The sequence below is a fragment of the Aspergillus caelatus genome, assembly GCF_009193585.1.
Source record: "Aspergillus caelatus strain CBS 763.97 unplaced genomic scaffold BDV27scaffold_33, whole genome shotgun sequence".
Taxonomy (NCBI): Eukaryota; Fungi; Ascomycota; class Eurotiomycetes; order Eurotiales; family Aspergillaceae; genus Aspergillus; species Aspergillus caelatus.
Window position 1 is genome coordinate 76,115 of NW_022475296.1, and position 18,774 is coordinate 94,888.

Below are 18,774 nucleotides of genomic sequence, written 5' to 3' on the forward strand. Positions count from 1 at the left end.
TACAGTTGGAGATAGACACCCTAAATATTTCTATCAGTCCCTGTATTCCACTATCTACGGTTGCGGCTGGGTCAGGGTGGGGCAAAAAAGTAGCTCTGACTACCCACATGGCTTTTTACTGAGTAGGCCCTGACCCAGAATCAGAATACACAGTACTACTCAAATGAGGATTGAAGTGGAGAAAGGCTTCATGTGAACAGCAGTACGGCATGGGTTAGTCGATCCTAAAGCATAGGGAAGCACATACAGAGGAAACGAGTCAACTAACCGGTTAGCTGTCGGCCAGTAAAGATTACTGGGGCAAAAAACAAGACAAACCGTCAGCGACAGGATTCGAATCCTGTCGCTGACGTCTCTTTCTTTTTAAGTTCCTTTTTTTGGCCTTTTTCACCGTCCTATCTATCTATCGTTGTGATTTGGTATATTCCCTGTACCCCGAGGGTAAGTACTATTTTAGCCGTGGCTGCCTGGGAGAAAGACTCGTCAGAACATGAAGACCATAAAACCCCCATGACGTGGAAATATATCTCAAATAGTCTCGCTCATGATGCCTAGAATTGTGATACAGCTATCCCGATGCATTCCTCTCGTAGTATTATCCATAGTTATAAATTTAGACTCATCTTACCTAATATGCCCACGCGATTTGCTACCCCATATTCTGAGAGGGGCGTATCGTCACACAAGCTCTAAACGCAACGATCTTCATACCGCAATCCAAAACTCAAACACAACCTGGGCTTACTACCACCCACTCTCTCCAAGACGTTGCCTCGAGGATCGTCTATATCAAGATTCATTCAACAAAGATAATTATCAAAGCCCTCGTTCATACCAAGCGGGGGAAACATATGCTATCTCGAGCAGTATCTACAATCCTGTAGCCTATCCCCACGCAGGACGGACATCTTTACTCTTTTCGGGTAACCACTTGAGTTTACGGACTAAAATCAACGATCAACTACATACTATGTATACCCGAGAGCCCATGATAACCATCAATCCCCTCATTTTCAGCCACCGAACTCTACACCATTGGCGCACACTCGACATACAATACGTCGGCTGCCTCATTTGATGCTACCGTGTTTTTGATAAGCTTTTCTCCGTCATTGGTTGCTGTGGATGGCTTGGAGTGATTGATGATTGATTGACTATGCCGTTAGGTCGTTATCCTTTTGCTTACACTTTGGGGATACCGATGGGAAGGTTTCATTTTGAAACAAGGTTAATGGCTGGGATTTTCCGGGGTAGGGGTAGGACCTTTACCACTTTGGTACTGTTGCGTTGGATTTGCCGGTCTGGTCAGCTGGGTTCTTGTCGATGAGGAGTGTAGTAGATAGGGTTCTATTCCTTCTTACGGGCAATGGATGGAGAAGGCGTTCGCTGAAGATTTACGACATGATGAATATGATTCGGGAAATGTCTATCTCCAACCTTACTGTGCGGAGATGATTGAATGATTATCTCCTCTCAATCATTCCGTTCCTTGGATTTCTGTGATTCTAGTGATCGCGTGATAAAGCACTCAGGCGGTGCCAGTAGTTTACGTGCTCTGGACCCGGTCACTGTGGTTTAATGGTGAGGTGCCATCCATTTCTATTGCTGTCTCTCCTATGGAAACAAATTAATGAATAATATTTTACTCCGTAGACCATTCGGAATCGGGCGCTCAACTGTTCTGGGCCACTGACAGCGCTATTCCCGATTGGGAAGCGGATTCCAAGCTTTTGTGGCTGCCATGCCGAATGTTACCTCCGGATCTGAAGCTGTCGGTTAGATTCCGTTACGTACTCTCTTAGGCTACTTGCTACCGTACCCACTTGAGAAGCATATGAAAAGAATAGGAAACAAGGCAATTGTTATCTAAGTATGTTATCATGGAGTCACGCTAGTGTAGCACTGAAGTTACGGTCTCGTATACCACCAGCTTATCATCGGTTTCAGCCGTCGAGATTACCTTAAAGAATAGATGTTATTAGCTTGTCGCGACGATGTGCAGCGATGATCGCCATTTGATATGGAAAAAAAAAAGAAAGCCACCGGGAACTCTAAGATATCCGGGTTCTCTAAAGGGTAAAGGTTGCTGCCTGTGAGCATGTTGGCGGCGGAAGGCTGAGTAGAGCCAAGCTTCTGTTTAGGCGCGGGAAGATTCCGTAATTAACTAGGGGCGCCCCTTACAATCGAGTGGGATAGCTTCATGGTATGTATGCGATAAAGACCGGGCATCCCATTGGCTCTGATAGGTAGGACATGGTTGTGCTCATTTTGAGAATGCTGTACTCTGTTGTAAAGATGCATACATCATTTTTATACCGTATTAAAAAGGCGGTTGAGTTGTTGGGCATACAGACCATTCGACCGAGAATAAAAATCAATAAAAATGCCTCGAGCTTCACACGCGGATCGGTGAGGTTATCTTTTAGTGGAGTGTTTCTCATCTTGGCTCGAATCAAAACCTCACATAAGAATGAACTCCACTAGTACCAGTCGTGGATGTTACTAAAACCAAAGGCTAGCTAGCGACTGGAGAAAGTTCGGAACGTCAACAGGTTGAGCGGAGGACTTTCCCTAAGAAATCCTGAGGTGTCAGTGACAATAACCTTGGCTAGTATCACCCGGAAACTATAATAGAGTTGATTATCGTATAGGATATACGGTGCATACCAATTATTGATTAGGCCGTTCGCTCTCGCAAGAATCTCTGCTGCAGGATTGGCTTTCTAGAAACCGTCGGACACGGGCCGATGAACTCTGAAGTTCCGAGCCGGTTGGAACTAGACTGCAGAAAACTAACTCCTGACGCGCACAGTATCCATAATGTATGACGTTGGAGGGAACGAGAAAGATGAGTAAAATTTCAAAGTAAAAGTAAAACGCACATGGCTAGAGAATCAAAAATTTTCAGCGGAACCTCTAGGGCCGAAGTGGAGCAAAAACACCGTGTGTAGCAAGGATCAACCAACCACTGCACCAAAGTTGACTATGCAACCAAGGCTTTTGACTAGCCTTCACCACAGCCGAATAGTGCCTCAATTCATTGAACCCATCGCCACCAGGGACTCAGGACCAAAACGACACTAGGTTAATTATGTGCCTAGTGCATAACCTATGACGATATACTGGTAGGTGGAGGCAAATCGGAATTCGAAATTAACTTTGTGCCTATCACGGTGTCCGCTATAGTTAGTTCTTCCGTGAGAGAATGAGCCAAGAGGTAAAAGATGGGGAACCTCTCGGACCTTTGGGGGATCAACTAATCAAATCAAAAGTGGAGTCGACAAGGAAGGCTACATCGAGGCATAGGGTTGACATTAATAAAAGAAAAGGAAAAGAAAAATGAAGCGCAGCGTGACAATATCTTAAATACTCACTTTCGCCCCTCCCATGAGACCAATCTTTCTCCAACATTCACATCAATTCCTCCTTTCATATTCTCCCCTCCCCCCTACCTTCTGCAAAAACCTTCTCCTGCATCTGCAGCTTGAGGTATTTGCTTCTTGCGTTAGGCTGTACCCGACACCAAGACTTCAGTCTATGTCTTACGCCTTTCCGCTTTGTTGATAGCTCGAGAAAACAAGCAACGAAAACAAACAGATTGAATTCTGTAATACTGATCGCTTCGGCTGTTCCGTATCTTGTATCGCCGTATCGATAGGTCCAGTCATCTCTCCGTGTGCGACAATCACCCAGCAGTTTCTCGAATCCGACGACAAACTCGACGACCCATTCGCGACTTTGGACCCGCAGGAAGTGTGCCAACAGCAGTCGACCTGGCCAGCAGTAACATCACCAGGACCTGACATCGAACCCCCAACAGCAGCCAATCTGTCCAACAGCAGCCCCGTTACCATTCGAACCAAACCCGGAACGAATCTATAAGCCCTTATGCAACCGTGGTTATAATCGACTCAATTAGACCATCCGATCTACGTACTCCCACGCGATAATATTGCAACACGGCAGCCGGCTCGGTATCCCTATTTCGAACACTGTGTTGCCCTTTGCACCATCTTCGTATACTGACACCCATTGCAATTATCCGCTACAATGGCCGACTTCGACATAGAAAAGAAGCCGAATGTGAATCCGGCATCCAAGAGTGAGAATGCGTCGGGAGCTGATGATTCTGACGCACTCAGGCTGGCCGAGATGGGATACACACAGGATTTGCAGCGCAATTTCTCAATACTTTCACTTGTTGGTATTGCGTTTTGTATGTCCAATTCCTGGTTCGGTATCTCTGCATCCTTGATCACTGGTATCAGTTCTGGAGGCACGGTCCTTATCGTTTATGGGTTGATCTGGATCGGCTTCATTTCGACCTGTGTGGGGGCCTCGCTTTCCGAATTAGCCAGTTCCATGCCCAATGCCGGTGGCCAATATTTCTGGGCTAACGAACTTGCGCCTAAGAAATACGCACGATTCGCATCCTATTTCACCGGCTGGTTTGGGTATGCTGGTGCTATCTTCGCCTGTGCTAGTGTCGCGCTCAGTCTTGGGTCCGCTGGAGTAGGAATGTGGCAACTTGGCCATCCCGAATTGTATGCCCTGGAAGCCCTAACCTTCCTTTTAGATGTATCCTTTTGTGTGTGGTGCTGACTGAGAGATAACAGTGTCCCGGAGCCATGGCATACTGTGGTGGCTTATCAGCTCATTAATTTCTTTTGCTATCTCTTCAACTGCTGGGGTAAAACGCTGCCTGCAGTTGCAAAGGTCACCCTTTACATCTCTTTACTATCCTTCTTCGTGATTTTGGTTACGGTGCCCGCCTGTGCCAAGACTCATGCCAGTGGAGCATATGTGTTCGGTCATTTCGTCAATTCCACTGGATGGAAGTCGGACGGTATGGCTTTCATTGTTGGGTTGATCAATCCAAACTGGATATTTGCCTGTTTGGACTCTGCGACCCATCTTGCGGAGGAGGTGCCGCAGCCTGAGAAAAACATCCCCATTGCTATTATGGCCACGGTTGGCATTGGTTTCGTCACCTCTTGGTTCTACTGTATTTCCATGTTCTTCAGTCTGAATGACCTGAACAAGCTCCTGAATACAGCCACTGGTGTTCCTATCCTAGAGCTTTACTACCAAGCTCTTGACAATGTGCCCGGCGCCATTGTGTTGGAGACATTGCTGCTCGTTACCGGGATGGGATGTCTGATTGCGTGCCACACTTGGCAGTCTCGCCTCTGCTGGGCTTTTGCTCGTGACCGTGGTATCCCTGGACACAAGTGGCTCTCTCAGGTCAACCACACTCTCGATGTGCCCCTGAACGCCCACAACGCCAGTAGCTTCATCGTTGGTGTTCTCGGACTGCTCTATCTCGGCTCTTCTACCGCTTTCAACAGTATGGTGACGGCCTGTATCACCCTGCTGTACATCTCGTACTCCTGTCCCATCCTGTGCCTCTGGTATCGTGGCCGTGACAACATCAAGCACGGCCCCTTCTGGCTTGGAAAGTGGGGTGCCTTCGCCAACATTGTCACCGTGCTATGGACCATCTTCTGTCTTGTTATGTACTCCTTCCCATCAACTATGCCGGTAAACACAGGCAGTGAGTCCTTTTTACCCCTAACAAACTTGATTGGACATTTTCCGCTGACTTTCCTCACAGACATGAACTATGTCTCGGCCGTATATGGTGTGGTGATTTTCATTGTTCTTTGCGATTGGTTCATTCGCGGTAGACGCGTATATAAGGGCAGTGTCAGCGCCATGGAAGGCCATGGCGTATCTGAGGACTCTGAGTAAAGATGGATATTGAGTATCCCGCACTTCGCTTCTTCACCCCTCTATTTTGCACATATATCTTTTTTTGTGATTTGGAAGCGTTTTCATGATTTGTTCACGGCGAAGCGAGGGCGTTTTGACAATGCCAGACAGTGAGAGGGTCATCGCTCGAGAACAGAGAAACTCTGTGTGTCGGAAGTTGTACATAAACGGCGATACCCTACAGCCATAAGAGCTGATGGCCTTTAAAAAAACGAAAATAAAAAAAAAATTCGAAAAGTTCAATAAAGTAACTTCTCTGTTATAGAGATCTGGAATCTTGTGGAGGAAGATGAAGTTTGCAGGTGAAAGGAAAGTAGTAAGATATGACTGCCATGTGACTGTAGGCTATGCCGCTTCTGGCCGGGTTGAGTTTACTGGCTGGATCAATTGAACTTCTTGAGTATCGTTCTCTATATTGTACAAAGTTGTTCAACAACATCACTGATATGTCATACGATAGAATTGGGTGGAGTTATTCTCGGGCAAATTGACCATGGCAGCTAATTGCATGATATCAATAGGGACGTCTTCCATGCCTTTTTCTTGATATCGGTATAACAGACTATATTAATGGTGTCTTTGTTGAAGCAACCTTAATGCACAAAGTGTGCCATTTGTGGGTGATATTTGGCACTTCAATACTAATAAATTGCGTCAATGGCTGCGTTGATCCAGGCTCTCAGTCCAGGTTGCGCTCGCTACTCCTTGTCTCAGAGGGATACGAAAAAAAAAAAAAAAAAAAAAAGACTCCTCTTACTGTGGGGTCTTGTGCGTGTTTAAGTTGACGGGTCTCCGTCCGTGATCCACCAGTTAAATGCGGTCCTGAGTGCGCCCGAAATTTTCCCACCCAAAACGTTTTCAGGATTTGAAGCCGCTCGCCGAATCGTGTGCGGCTGTACGTAATAGAATACTGAGTAGCCGTTGATCGGAGTCTTACTTCTCCAAATTGAACTCTCGATGCGTTGGGGTAGAAGCGGCTGCGAAGACGATAGATATTGTCTCTCCGCAGCCTCTTATTAGGATCTTATAAAGCACCCGCTTCAATTCACAAGGCCATTGCCCCACGTCCAGAGGCTTATCGGTTTGCTGATTCGGCTTACTATCAGAGTCCACTGGGGCGCATCGCACAGCTTTAACAATACTAAAGAGCAAAGAAGGGGCCACGATTTTATCACTGTTGTTTCGCTACTCTAGCCAGTTGTCGACGTGTGTGTTATTTTGTGCATCGTTGTAGGGTGGTCAAGGGACCAGCGAGCTTAAGGTTCCCTCGTTCTCATCATGGCAACCATGGACGATATTATCCCTGAGATGATCGAACAACAATTAGAACCTCAGCTCCCTGAAGCGAGGGTCCTTATCATTATGACTGGAGGTACCATATGTATGCGACCGTCACCATCAGGGTTTATACCAGCGCGAGGGTTCCAAGAGCAATGCCTGGCTCGGGTGCCTACTTTCAATGATGGCTCACCTTCGACCATGATGGATGTTGTTGTCGATAACACCGGCCAGATCAAGGGCCATCAGAGTCTACGGACACCACAGACTGCGTACGGCCGCCGAGTACGATATACGGTGTTTGAATTCGAGGAGCTGCTGGACAGCAGTTCTATTGATGCCAAAGGCTGGGCAGAAATTGCGCGGACCGTCGAGAGGAACTACACACTTTTTGACGCATTTGTCATCCTTCACGGTACAGATAGTTTGGCGTACACGAGCTCCGCACTCAGCTTCATGCTGCAAAACCTGGGAAAAACCGTAGTCCTCACGGGATCCCAGGCTCCGATGTTGGAGCTTCAGAACGATGCGACAGATAACCTTCTTGGATCCCTGGTTGTGGCCGGCCACTTCATGATCCCCGAAGTGTGCCTGTACTTCAACAATCGACTATTCCGTGGTAACCGGTCGAGCAAGGTGGCGGCAAGTGACTTCGCTGCATTTGATTCTCCAAATTGCACACCGTTGGCTGTGACCACTTCCATGCGCACTAACGTCAACTGGGAGTTGGTGAATCGGCCAAAGGGCATCGAGCATTTCAGCATTCAAACACATCTAGATACTACCCATGTCGCCTGTCTTCGTATATTCCCTGGTATCAAGCCAGAAATGATTGACGCAGTGTTGAGACTAGAAGGACTCCGTGGTTTAGTGTTAGAGACCTTTGGAGCTGGTAACGCACCGCACGGTCAAGATAACGCTTTGATCAAAGTGCTTGCGGATGCCATTAAGCGAGGAATTGTGATTGTTAACGTCACCCAGTGTAAGATTCACAAGACCTTCAATCTCATGCGATGGACTGTTCAACTCTGACTCTGAGCAGGTTTGACCGGCAGCGTTAGCCCTGTGTATGCCACCGGTATGAGCTTGTCTCGAGCTGGTGTTGTGGCAGGTCTCGACTTGACCACAGAAGCGGCCCTGACAAAACTGGCGTACCTCCTTGGTCTCCCAGACGCAACCCCTGAGTCCGTGGCACGGGACATGTCGAAATCACTCCGAGGAGAATTGACGGAGGTTTCGCAACCCGTATTCCGTCACCCAGACGGCGCCCTCACTGAGCGTGTCCAGGCCCTTACCATTTTGGGCTATGCCATTGCCCAGGGAGATCTCGCACATGTCGAAGAGATTCTGAAGCTGGAAAATCACTACCTTTTGAACGATGCCGATTACTCGGGCAATACTCCCATCGTACGATACCCTTCCTTCATCCACACCCCCCCTCTCTTTCTTCTTTACCTGTCCGTTAACAAAGCACTTCAGCATCTGGCCGCGACATCGCCATCACTCTCCATCCTGCGTTTCCTGCTGATGCAGGGTGGCTCCGTCCACATTCGAAATCGCAACAACCGCACACCACTGTTCCTGGCGGCCAACGCAGGCTTATCGGAGCATGTTATGTTGCTTCGCAAGTCGGGCGCACATTTGCACTCGGATGAACGGACCGCGGCACAGTTACTCGCGCGACGCAGACCGGGAGTCTGGGGATTGGCGGGGATTGGACCGCGGGAGGTCAGTGACCGCGAAATGGAAGAAGCAGGAGAAGAGCGACTGGCGGAGCGAGTGATGGCCGGATCGGCACCGTAATTAATCAAGGATGTGGGCGCGACTGATCACGAGACGACATGCTCGATTCAGCTCGATGGGAAAAAAAAAAAAAAAAAGGCACAAGCGTGATTGATGCCCGAGGAAATAATTTTGTCCAGATCCCAAGGAGAAAATCACGATAGAGTAGAAATAAGCACTAGTCTGAGATAAGAAATCGTTCCAATAAAGAAGCCCGCGCGCCAACCCGAATCATATCATACTGTGTATATAACGCCTGTTGTTTAACAAAATGCCAACGAGATCAGGTGAGGTGATCCTTTAGTGTCACACCCGCGGAAAAAGAAAGAGCCTGAGCGCAAAGGCCGACCTGCAAGCAAAAGCACGCACCAGGTTGATCCAGGGCAATAAAATGCGGGGAGGGAACGGTACTCTCCGATTCGATTCGAAAGCCATGAGACGTTACCCTACAAGGCAGGTCATACTACTACGGAGCAGAAGCCGAGCATGTTGTACTATGTACTATGTAGTATATACTTTGGGGGTTCTTATCGATCCAACCATATCAACTGTAACTACTTCTTCACAGACAAACCAAAGTGGTCATGTGCCCGTATCCTCCCGGAAAATTACTGGGCAAAGCTTCAACCCTCCTTCGGTTGAGAGAAGACCCAGAAGGTACGACGGTGGGCGTAGTAACTTCTTGGCAGAGGTGATGCCAACAAAGGACGGCACAGACCGAGTCGGGAGCGGTGGCCGAGTCTGGCACCGTTAAAGGAACGTGGGCGTGATGGACGACGAGAGAGGACCAATACTATGTTTCAGCAGGGGCTCCACTGCGAATATCTTGTATAGATCCGGTGTATTTCAGTTGTTCCTTTGATTCCGTAGTTTACTTGGATAGACAGGGAATAAGGACATATTTCAATCGAAGGATATTTGCCGGGAAATAGAACCGGGTACGTGGTGGTGATTTTCGAAACAGTAGATACTATTCTCTAAAGTACTCACTGACTCGTTCGATACTGGATCGAGCATATACCCGGGGACTCCTACCGAGTTGCTTTTTTCCCCGCCCTAAAACGAGCAGGGGAAATGCATTGCGGGCGGGTTTTTAGTGCGAGTTACGGTTGAGCAACATTTGTCGATTGAGTTGTGCATAGAATACAACTCTCAAATACATACGTACAATATGCACTTCGAGTAGATATCAATCGATCCAGAAAATTAAGAACAGATATTAATGCATCAGTCAACCCAGGATCAAGCAAGCAACTACCGAATGTAAACACCGTATATCAAAGGCCGTGATCACTAGATCGACCCGGCGACGTGTTAAAGAATCCGATCCAATCCAGACTGCATCCCGAGTTACGTAAAGGAAAGACGGTCAATGGCTGCGCGACGGGCGGAGTTATGGAGCTATGGATGTTTCTGGCGACTTCGTCTGTGCAGTCTTAACTGTCCGGTGATCAAAAACCCGGTCGAGACCTTGGGAGGTTCTAACCCAAAGTTCCTTGGAAATGCCACCGGTTCCTATCAAAGTAAGGGTCACGGGTGTTCAAGATATACGATCAGATAGGAAGGAGGCTTATACATACGAACCGCAGAAAAGTAAAGTAAATAAGAAAAATTATAATAATTATAAATTAAAATCAAAAGCAATGATATGTGATAGAATAAAAAAATAAAACGAAAAATTAAAAAAAAAAATCAACTGGATAGAATAACCGCATTCAACCTTGTGTGGGCAAAGCCGTTGTTTCCATGACTGTTTCCCATTACTCGATATGAACCACAGTGGATGATTCTCCTCCTCGGACTCCAAATCGGACTGGAGTCTTTTCCATATTTATTATTTTATTTTTTTATTTTATTTTATTTTTCTCTTAGTACTAGTCTTACTCCCCTATTATTTTCTTACCAACAACCCCAGACGATCCTAATCCAGACCAGTCAGCTAGTAGTTTACTAGTTGGGGACCTCACAGGACTGCTCGTCCATTGGGATGCCTCCATTCGTCCATATGACATGCCTGCCCTTGCCTACTTATACCTTTACATATATCGGTCTCGTTTCCCCCTCGAGATCGAGAATAATAAGAGAAGGTAGCCTCCTCCCTAGGCTCATGATCAATTGCACCATCGTTTAAGTCTTCTCTTTTGCGAAAGCCTGCGTTCCTATCCTCTCGTGAAGGGTATACTACTCAGTACTTATTGTGGGCGCGAATCTCGGAACCGTTCCTTGGATCGATCCACCTTCCCTGCCTGTCGTTCTGAATTTTCTTTTTTGTTAATCAGACCCGCGCAACTGAATCAGATCCTTTACGATTCTTCTTTTTCTCTTTTTGATTGTGAATCCCCTAATAATTATAATTATTTTAGTCACTGGCGGGGGAGTCCACCGGGAGCATTGCCAGTGGAAGGAGAGCATTCCGAAGCCCTTATCCATCTGGTCCGGGCCATTAACTAAGAAAAATACCTTGTGAGCCAACAATTAATTGGAACCAAGAAAAGGAAAAAGGAAAAAAGAGAAAAAAAAAGGCACCATATTAACCCCCTGTGAGTTGCGGCATCTCAAGCAACGACAATCAGCCTCTATCTATCAACCTTTGTCTCCAACTCAGCGATCCACTATCAGCGTCAAACAAAAAAAAAAAAAAAAAACAAGAGCGAGAAAAACTCTTATTGCACCATTCAAGAAATCGATTGCGGCATTAGATTTGCGCTCAATCGACAAACAAAATTTGGTGACCAAGTTCAAGTTCACCAGAGCAGGCCGAACCCCACTGAGGAAGGACATTGGGAAAAGTGATACTAAATTGTGCCCCATCTTGTCCGACGACTAACCTAAACGGCCGGCCCCTCGTGATAATAATAATAACCGTGTAAATCAAATCAGTTCTTTTTGCTCCTGATTCCACCAGACTTACTCCAGATTTTCTGTCGGAGCCGCCTTCTTCTTCATTGGCCTCTCTCGTCTCTTTCGACCTGCGTCCTTTTCTACCCCGCATATCCTCTCTTCCTTTAAACAACCGTCGGAGGGGTTTTCCAAAAGTCACTTTCGCATACTACGGCACCTCCGTCTCTCCCCGCGCTTCTTCTCCCCTCTTTCCTTCTCGCCCCCCTCCCCTCCTTCTCCTTCCTCAGTACCGCCCCGAATGACACAACAGAAGACCATTGCCGTCGTGAACGCGACGGGTCGACAGGCCGCTTCCCTCATCCGCGTTGCTTCCGCCGTTGGCCATCATGTACGAGCTCAGATTCATTCACTCAAAGGTATCATTGCGGAGGAACTGAAGAGTCTACCAAATGTCACCCTGTTCCAAGGTCCTTTGCTCGACAATGTACCCCTGATGGACGCCCTCTTTCAAGGAGCCAATCTGGCCTTCATCAATACGACGTCACAATCAGGCGATGAGGTCGCAATCGGACGTGCGCTCGCTGATGCAGCCAAACGGGCGGGAACCATTCAACACTACATCTACAGCAGCATGCCAGATCACTCGGTTTACGGACCCTGGCTGCCCGTACCGCAATGGGCGCCCAAGTTCACTGTCGAGAATTACATCCGGCAACTAGGACTTCCGGCAACCTTTGTCTACGCCGGAATTTACAACAACAACTTCACCAGTCTACCCTACCCGCTTTTCCAGATGGAACTCATGCCCGATGGGAGCTTCGAATGGCACGCACCATTCGACCCGGACACTCCGTTGCCATGGTTGGATGCGGAGCATGATGTTGGTCCGGCGCTGCTACAGATTTTCAAGGATGGCCCCAAGAAATGGCACGGCCACCGGTAAGTTTTTCCCTTGCAGGAGCAGACGTAATTCGCCGTGCGTGCGAGGCTAAGAATAGCATAGAATTGCCCTGACCTTTGAAACTCTTTCCCCCAACCAAGTGTGCGCAGCATTCTCACGAGCCTTAAATCGTCCGTGCCACTATGTTCATGTGCCTAAGGTCGAGGTCAAAGTGAATATCCCTCCTGGATATCGAGAACAGCTGGAGGCGATTGAGGAAGTCTTTGGACAGTGCAATGCGCCTTACTTCCCGCAGCCCGAATTCTCCAGTCCCGCAGCAGGTTCCCCCAAGGGCTTGGGCCCGGCCAATGGAAAAGGCGCCGGCGCTGGCATGATGCAGGGTCCCGGAGGGGTCGTATCGCTGAGAGTCACCGACGAGGCTCGGCACCTGTGGGAGGGTTGGCGCGATATGGAAGAATATGCGCGCGAGGTCTTTCCGATCGAAGAGGAGGCCAACGGATTGGACTGGATGCTGTAACTGGGAGATTTTTTTTCTCTCGGTCAGATACACTCCAACCGGTTTAGGGGGCAGTCGCACAGACATCGCGGCTTTCTGACGCTATCGGAGCACGCCACGATTGGTCCGATATGCTTGCAGGCCCCCTTCGCTCTCCCCTCCTGTTTTACTCTTTCCCCTGTCACCCCTTGTTTTCTCTTTTATTAATAGCATTAACGGCGAATCGGCCCGGGTCTTATCGTTGAAAAGTACCCTAATGGAGCGGGGAACAAAAAAAATGAAAAGGTTCCACGGCTCTTATCTCACCTCGGACGAGAAGGCAGAAAAAAAAGTAATGGTTTGTTTTGATTGGAATGGTACGGTTGGATGAAACGCACGTCACGACATGCAGCATGATGACCAGTGGCCCATCCGCCACAAAAGTTGATTGATTGGCTATATTTCTTTTCTTTCATTTCTTTTATTATCTGTCTATTTTACTTATTCCCCTCGTGTGTTACGACTCACACCGGCGGCTGTTTGATGATTTGAAATTTATAATCCATCTTTGATTGGATGTGAGAAGTGTTAGATATATGTGTGTGTGTGTGTGTGTGTGTGTGTGTGTGTTCCAGTGCCTTGGGCCACCATGATCCTGCCTTGTGAGGCAGCAGCGAGGAGGTTGATTAGCAAGATTCATAGAGAGAATGGCTAATACCGCGAATTGACGATGGCAAACCCCATTGCGACCAAGAATCCGCATACTAAAGATGGGATGAAGTCGAAATAAACTAACGCGAATCCTCCTCAACCTAAAGGGAAAGCAGAAAAAGAAAAGAAAACTTCCCCCGGTCCCTTATCTCCCCGCATTTAGCAAGATACTACTACAACTAAGCAACCTCCCTGAGTTGATCAGCGACAAGACCCGGAGTTCAATTAAAACTCCGACGTCACCAGTAAATTTAGAGATCAACTATCGAAGAGTCTAACCACTTAGCCTAAAGTATATCCTGCTTATCGGGGAGTAACAAAAAAAGAAAAACAAAAAATAAAAAGGCAACGTGACCTTGTCTGGGCCTCGATGGATTGGGTCCTGCTATTCATTCGCATGATTGGTCTTTATATTGTCACCTGTTCTGGATGGTACCTAGTAGGGGTTGTTACCTAACGTTCCTGGTTATGGTGCCATTGGTTGTATGAAAGGAGTGCTATTCCATTACCGGGAGGATATAAATCAGGGTGGATTTGAGTCGGTATTTATTTATGTGTTGGACTTGGGTTATCCGAGACACTGATTTTTCTATATAAACTTATGGCAATTGAAGGTAATGGTAGCTTTGTATGTGCTATATATAGTATTGTTGTTGTTTTGTTTCATCTGATAGTTTACTGTAGATGCTGGGTCTAGAGACTACCTCATATGTACATTATGAATAAAGGCTGACCAGACGAATAATGTCAGGGAGACCAATACAACAAAATCATGAACAGCTATAGAAAATTACTAGGATCTAGTAACATATGATGATGGATGGGAGCGGAAACAAGGCTCGACAGCTCCTGATTGGCCGAAGGGTGCTTGCTGCCGGACAGCGTTAGTGTGAACAGGTGACTTGGACCTGAGACGCCGAGTCCAGACGGGAGCGCAATTGCGATAGTCCGTCTGCGCGGAGTAAAGTTTTTGAAGAATTTAAAAATTTCTGATCGCGTCTTCTCCATCTATCTTCCCTACTTCTACAATCATCTCCCCCCCATTTTTTCCCGTCGGGTTTCGCATAGAATTGCCCCCCGAATCGTATCTTCAAAGCTTCTCTTACCCCTTTTCTCGCCATTTTAAATCGACCGAGCTTAGGTCCTCGTCGCCGTCATGTCCACCGACTTTGGAGCTTCGTTGCTTGATCGCCTCCAGGGATCCGAGCCTACCGAGGCGCAATTGAAGAAGATGTCTTTCCTCGAAGAGAAGCGCTCTCGCATTGACGTCGATTGCCGTAAGTTTTGCACCGATCGCATCGAGCGCTGCGCGGTATAACTAATCCTGGCAGTTCGTGACAACACCCTAAAAATGCGTGATTGGTACGACGAGCGTGATGCCTTCGTCAACGGAAACGATGAGATCAAGGAGAACTTCTGGGTTCGCGTCTTCGCCAATGCCCCCAGCGAGATCGATCAGTACATCATGACCCCTGACGCGGCCGCTCTAGGCTCTACCCTCAAGAACCTGAAAGTGGAACGATTCGAGCTTAACGAGCAGGGCCAGGGTGAGCCCCGCAGCATTCGTTTGACCTTTGAATTCCGCACTGGCGAGGAAAACCCTTTCTTCGAGAACGAGAAGCTCGTCAAGGAGCTCTACTGGCGCAGGAGGTCCGTCAAGACCGCCGATGGCAAGACCAAGTCCTGGGAGGGTCTTGTCTCCGAGCCGGTTCGCATTCAGTGGAAGAAGGATATGGATCTCACCAAGGGTTTGCTCGACGCGGCTTGCGATCTGGCCGAGGCCGAGAAGGGTGGAAAGGACCGCAAGAAGCTCCCGGAGTTGGAGAAGCTGAAGAACAAGATTGTTGAACTGGAGACGACTGCCGACCAGGAGGAGGATGAGGATGAGGATTTCCCCCTTAGCCCCGCAGGCGCAAGCTTCTTCGCCTTCTTCGGCTACCGGGGTAACGACGTATCTGCAGAGGAGTCGAAGGCCGCTACCCAGCAAGCTGACGAGCGCTTTGCCAAATTGTCGAAAGGAGAGACAGTTGAGGATGAGGAAGAAGAGGAGGACGAAGAATTCGAAGACATTGAGGTCTTCCCAGACGGAGAGCAGCTTGCTATCGCTATTGCTGACGATTTGTGGCCCCATGCTCTCGAACTTTTCAGTAAGTTGTTCACATCAAATCTTTGAAATAGATATTCTAACGATGTCAAGATCGCGATGAGGGGATGGATATCGAGGAACTCGAGGGCGACCTTGAAGACGAAGACGAGGATGACGAAGACGAGGAAGATACACGCCCCAAGAAGAAGACCAAGGTGTAAGCCTGTGAAATCATCTTTTTGACCGACTGATTCGTATGACGATTTGTATTTTGAACTTTTTTGCTTGGTTTCTTACAGGGCGATGACCAGGATTAATAATAGGACAAGCACGAAAATGAGAACGGCGATGCAAAACGAGGACATTGTATCTATGTAATATTCAGTTAGCCTTGATATCAAAAGCAAATAATAAGGGGCGGGATGGTGCGACGAAACAATGAAGTAATACCTACCTTCGTTCTTTCTCACGATATATTTAATCTTTGACACTCCACTCTGTAACTTGCCTCCTACTCGGTCGGCCAATGTATCAACCTCTCCTATCATGACCGCTTGCTCCTCTAGCTCCCTCCCCATATCGTCGGCCTGTTGTCGCAAGTTGCCAACGGTGCGGAAGACGCCATCTAACTGTTCGTCTTGCTCGTGCATCAGTTCCACCTGCCGTTGCTGTTCGAGAGCGGCATAGTAATCATCCCCTCTATCATCTGCCGACGGGGAGAGGACATTGTCAAAGTCGGATGGATTGGGTAGCCCCGAAGACGAATTGCCAGTGGGCGCACCCGATCTAGCACTGCCGGTTGCCGCAGAACTAGTAACGGCTTTTTGCAATTCCTCTCTCATTTGCTCAATCTCTCCACCGACATCTTTCACCAGCTTTCGCCGGCGCTGAACCTCTTCCAGCTCCAAGCCATACCGGTATGGATCTTGTTCGATTGCACGGACACTCTCGACAAGATCATCCAAGTCCGCAGTGAGTTCGGTCAGCGTCGTCTCCAGTTCCGAGCGTGCTTGCTGAAGCTCGGGATTGGATGGGGATTTGGCGAGAGACCTGATGCGTAGATACGATGAGAAGAGAGGTCTTGTTGTTTGCAGCGTCGCAAGGACGTCTCTATGAAGGGTTAGCTCGTCGTGCTACTTGGTCAAAGGGGGAAAGCTAGTGAGACTGACGCTTGAACGTGGAGGAACGGATCGGCGTGATCCATGGTTATAATATCGCAGTATTATCACTAAGAAAAGATCATTTCAAAGTACTAATGATGGAACGGTAATTCCCGTAGCCTCGAAGGACTGGAAACTTGTGAATGATGATACTTTGTTCTGGACTCCGAGGACAATACAGGTGGATGCCAGGCGGTGGTAGAAGCGGTAAACAGAGGCGGTGTTATGGGAAGGCGGTGGGGCCTCATCTCCTCCCTTGCTTTACAGCTCTGATGACCGTTCATTTCATTAACTCTCGGTTCATATTTTCATTCTGGTATAGGAAACTAATTGTCGTTCATCTAGTCATTATAAAACAATGTTGAAATAGCCCATCTTAAACACTTGGTGAAGGTCAACGTGTCTTTGAGTCCACATGTCTTTCAAATACTTCTCCGCAGCGCGGTTATATTGTCGGCCTCGATCATCAATCAATGCTGGTTTCACACTCCAGCTCCTCACTCGTCGCTTGCAGTCACAAGTCTGACAGCCCAGTTTTGGGACATTCTTCCAGGCTTGCCAGTAGCTATCGAGTGGGTCTGAGAATTGACATTTTCTTACATCGGAATCAGAAGCTTTCTCCTCAAGACCACAGCACTCATCCTGAGGGCTCAGGAGGAGTTTTGCTAGGGACTGTGGCGATTGCTTCAGCAGAAACCATGAGATAACGCTGTACTCATTCCTCGCATCCCGATGCCACTCTCTGGGACCATGTCGGAGAAGCATCCCCTCTATAAGCTCCCGCAGCATTCGAAGTGTGGCGTGGAAGTCGATCTCTGTCTGCTCATCAAGGTAACCTCTGAATTTGAGCCGCCTCCTGCCGATGTCTACTTCTCTATAGCCCCACTTTAAGACTGTATAAGCGTGGCTGGCATACTCTTGAAAGGACGTTAGGCGACGTTTGTTTCGCGGGATGTCGTGGTACTCTTCCAGCATCCTAGTAAGCACCAATAGGCGCCCGGTAACGTCCGGAACCAGAGGGTTTATCTTTTGCTTTGTTTTGTATGTGTCACGAGCAATATCGGCCATGTGGAAAAGCACGTATAGCCCTCGCTCTAGTCGCTGAACGAGCCGTTTTTCTGCTTGATAGTCCATCTTTGGGCTTTCCTCGTCTGAGAAGGGACCCCATACTGAGGGGACAATCTGGCACGCTAGCTTGTGTGCAATGTCCTGGCGCTCAAGAAATCCCGCAAGATTGTGTACCGTTAGTCTTCTCTGTTCACCAGTCCGCGGGTTCAGAGTGAGCACAGGGTCAAATATGCTGATGCCATGGCTTCGCATTAACCATCGGCAAATGTGTGGTTCAAGCAATTTGATAGCTTCATAGGTTGCCTTGTTTACCAAACAGAGTGTCAACACTACACCAATATCTCCATTGATAATGATTTGAAAAAGCACATCGGGAATGGAGCCTAAGGGCCTCTGCCTCTGCTTCGTCTTCGAAGTTATTATCTAGGTGAATATAAGGTGGGTCAGCAAGTGCCTGGGAACCTCTATGACAAACTACAGAATAATACGTTCTCAGCCATCGTGTTTACTTACCATAATTCTGTAGATGCTTTGTGCTCTAACTGAGTGAGTCGCGTGACAGTTTCAGATATCGATCATTAATTTATGCCGAGGAATCTATTGCTTATATTTCTTTAACAGCAAGGGGAATAAAATTGCCGCATATATATAATTAAGCTCTCGACGGTGTGACGCGTTGGCAGAGAATCATCTGCGTGCC

At 47.9% G+C, this 18,774-nt stretch overlaps 6 protein-coding genes across 6 annotated transcripts; 5 read left to right on the forward strand and 1 right to left on the reverse strand.

Annotated features, from left to right (window-relative positions):
• Window positions 1-730: 730 nt before the first annotated feature.
• BDV27DRAFT_123604 (uncharacterized protein) lies at window positions 731-1,449 on the forward strand. Its single transcript, XM_032065907.1, has one exon. It carries the CDS (start codon window positions 1,157-1,159, stop codon window positions 1,325-1,327), a length of 171 nt encoding a protein of 56 aa, XP_031930702.1. The 5' UTR covers window positions 731-1,156; the 3' UTR covers window positions 1,328-1,449.
• A 2,601-nt stretch (window positions 1,450-4,050) lies between these two features.
• On the forward strand, window positions 4,051-5,751 carry BDV27DRAFT_154771 (putative choline transport protein Ctr; the record flags this gene model as incomplete). The annotated part of the gene is made up of 3 exons (XM_032072006.1): window positions 4,051-4,544; window positions 4,617-5,554; window positions 5,615-5,751. The coding sequence occupies 3 exons, from the start codon at window positions 4,051-4,053 to the stop codon at window positions 5,749-5,751; spliced, it is 1,569 nt and encodes a 522-aa protein (XP_031930703.1).
• Window positions 5,752-7,050: 1,299 nt separating this feature from the next.
• On the forward strand, window positions 7,051-8,853 carry BDV27DRAFT_142642 (putative lysophospholipase; the record flags this gene model as incomplete). The annotated part of the gene is made up of 3 exons (XM_032069978.1): window positions 7,051-8,032; window positions 8,093-8,457; window positions 8,530-8,853. 3 exons carry the CDS (start codon window positions 7,051-7,053, stop codon window positions 8,851-8,853), a joined length of 1,671 nt encoding a protein of 556 aa, XP_031930704.1.
• A 2,954-nt stretch (window positions 8,854-11,807) lies between these two features.
• Window positions 11,808-13,329, forward strand: BDV27DRAFT_68642 (NmrA family NAD(P)-binding protein). Its single transcript, XM_032077306.1, has 2 exons — window positions 11,808-12,612; window positions 12,677-13,329. Exons 1-2 carry the CDS (start codon window positions 11,972-11,974, stop codon window positions 13,089-13,091), a joined length of 1,056 nt encoding a protein of 351 aa, XP_031930705.1. The 5' UTR covers window positions 11,808-11,971; the 3' UTR covers window positions 13,092-13,329.
• A 1,099-nt stretch (window positions 13,330-14,428) lies between these two features.
• Window positions 14,429-16,307, forward strand: BDV27DRAFT_123611 (histone chaperone napB). The gene is made up of 3 exons (XM_032065908.1): window positions 14,429-15,037; window positions 15,092-15,907; window positions 15,958-16,307. The coding sequence occupies exons 1-3, from the start codon at window positions 14,917-14,919 to the stop codon at window positions 16,065-16,067; spliced, it is 1,047 nt and encodes a 348-aa protein (XP_031930706.1). The 5' UTR covers window positions 14,429-14,916; the 3' UTR covers window positions 16,068-16,307.
• Window positions 16,140-18,326, reverse strand: BDV27DRAFT_142645 (SNARE domain protein; the record flags this gene model as incomplete). Its single annotated transcript, XM_032069979.1, has 3 exons — window positions 16,140-16,216; window positions 16,301-16,956; window positions 17,422-18,326. The coding sequence occupies 3 exons, from the start codon at window positions 18,324-18,326 to the stop codon at window positions 16,140-16,142; spliced, it is 1,638 nt and encodes a 545-aa protein (XP_031930707.1).
• Between the last annotated feature and the right edge of the window lie 448 nt (window positions 18,327-18,774).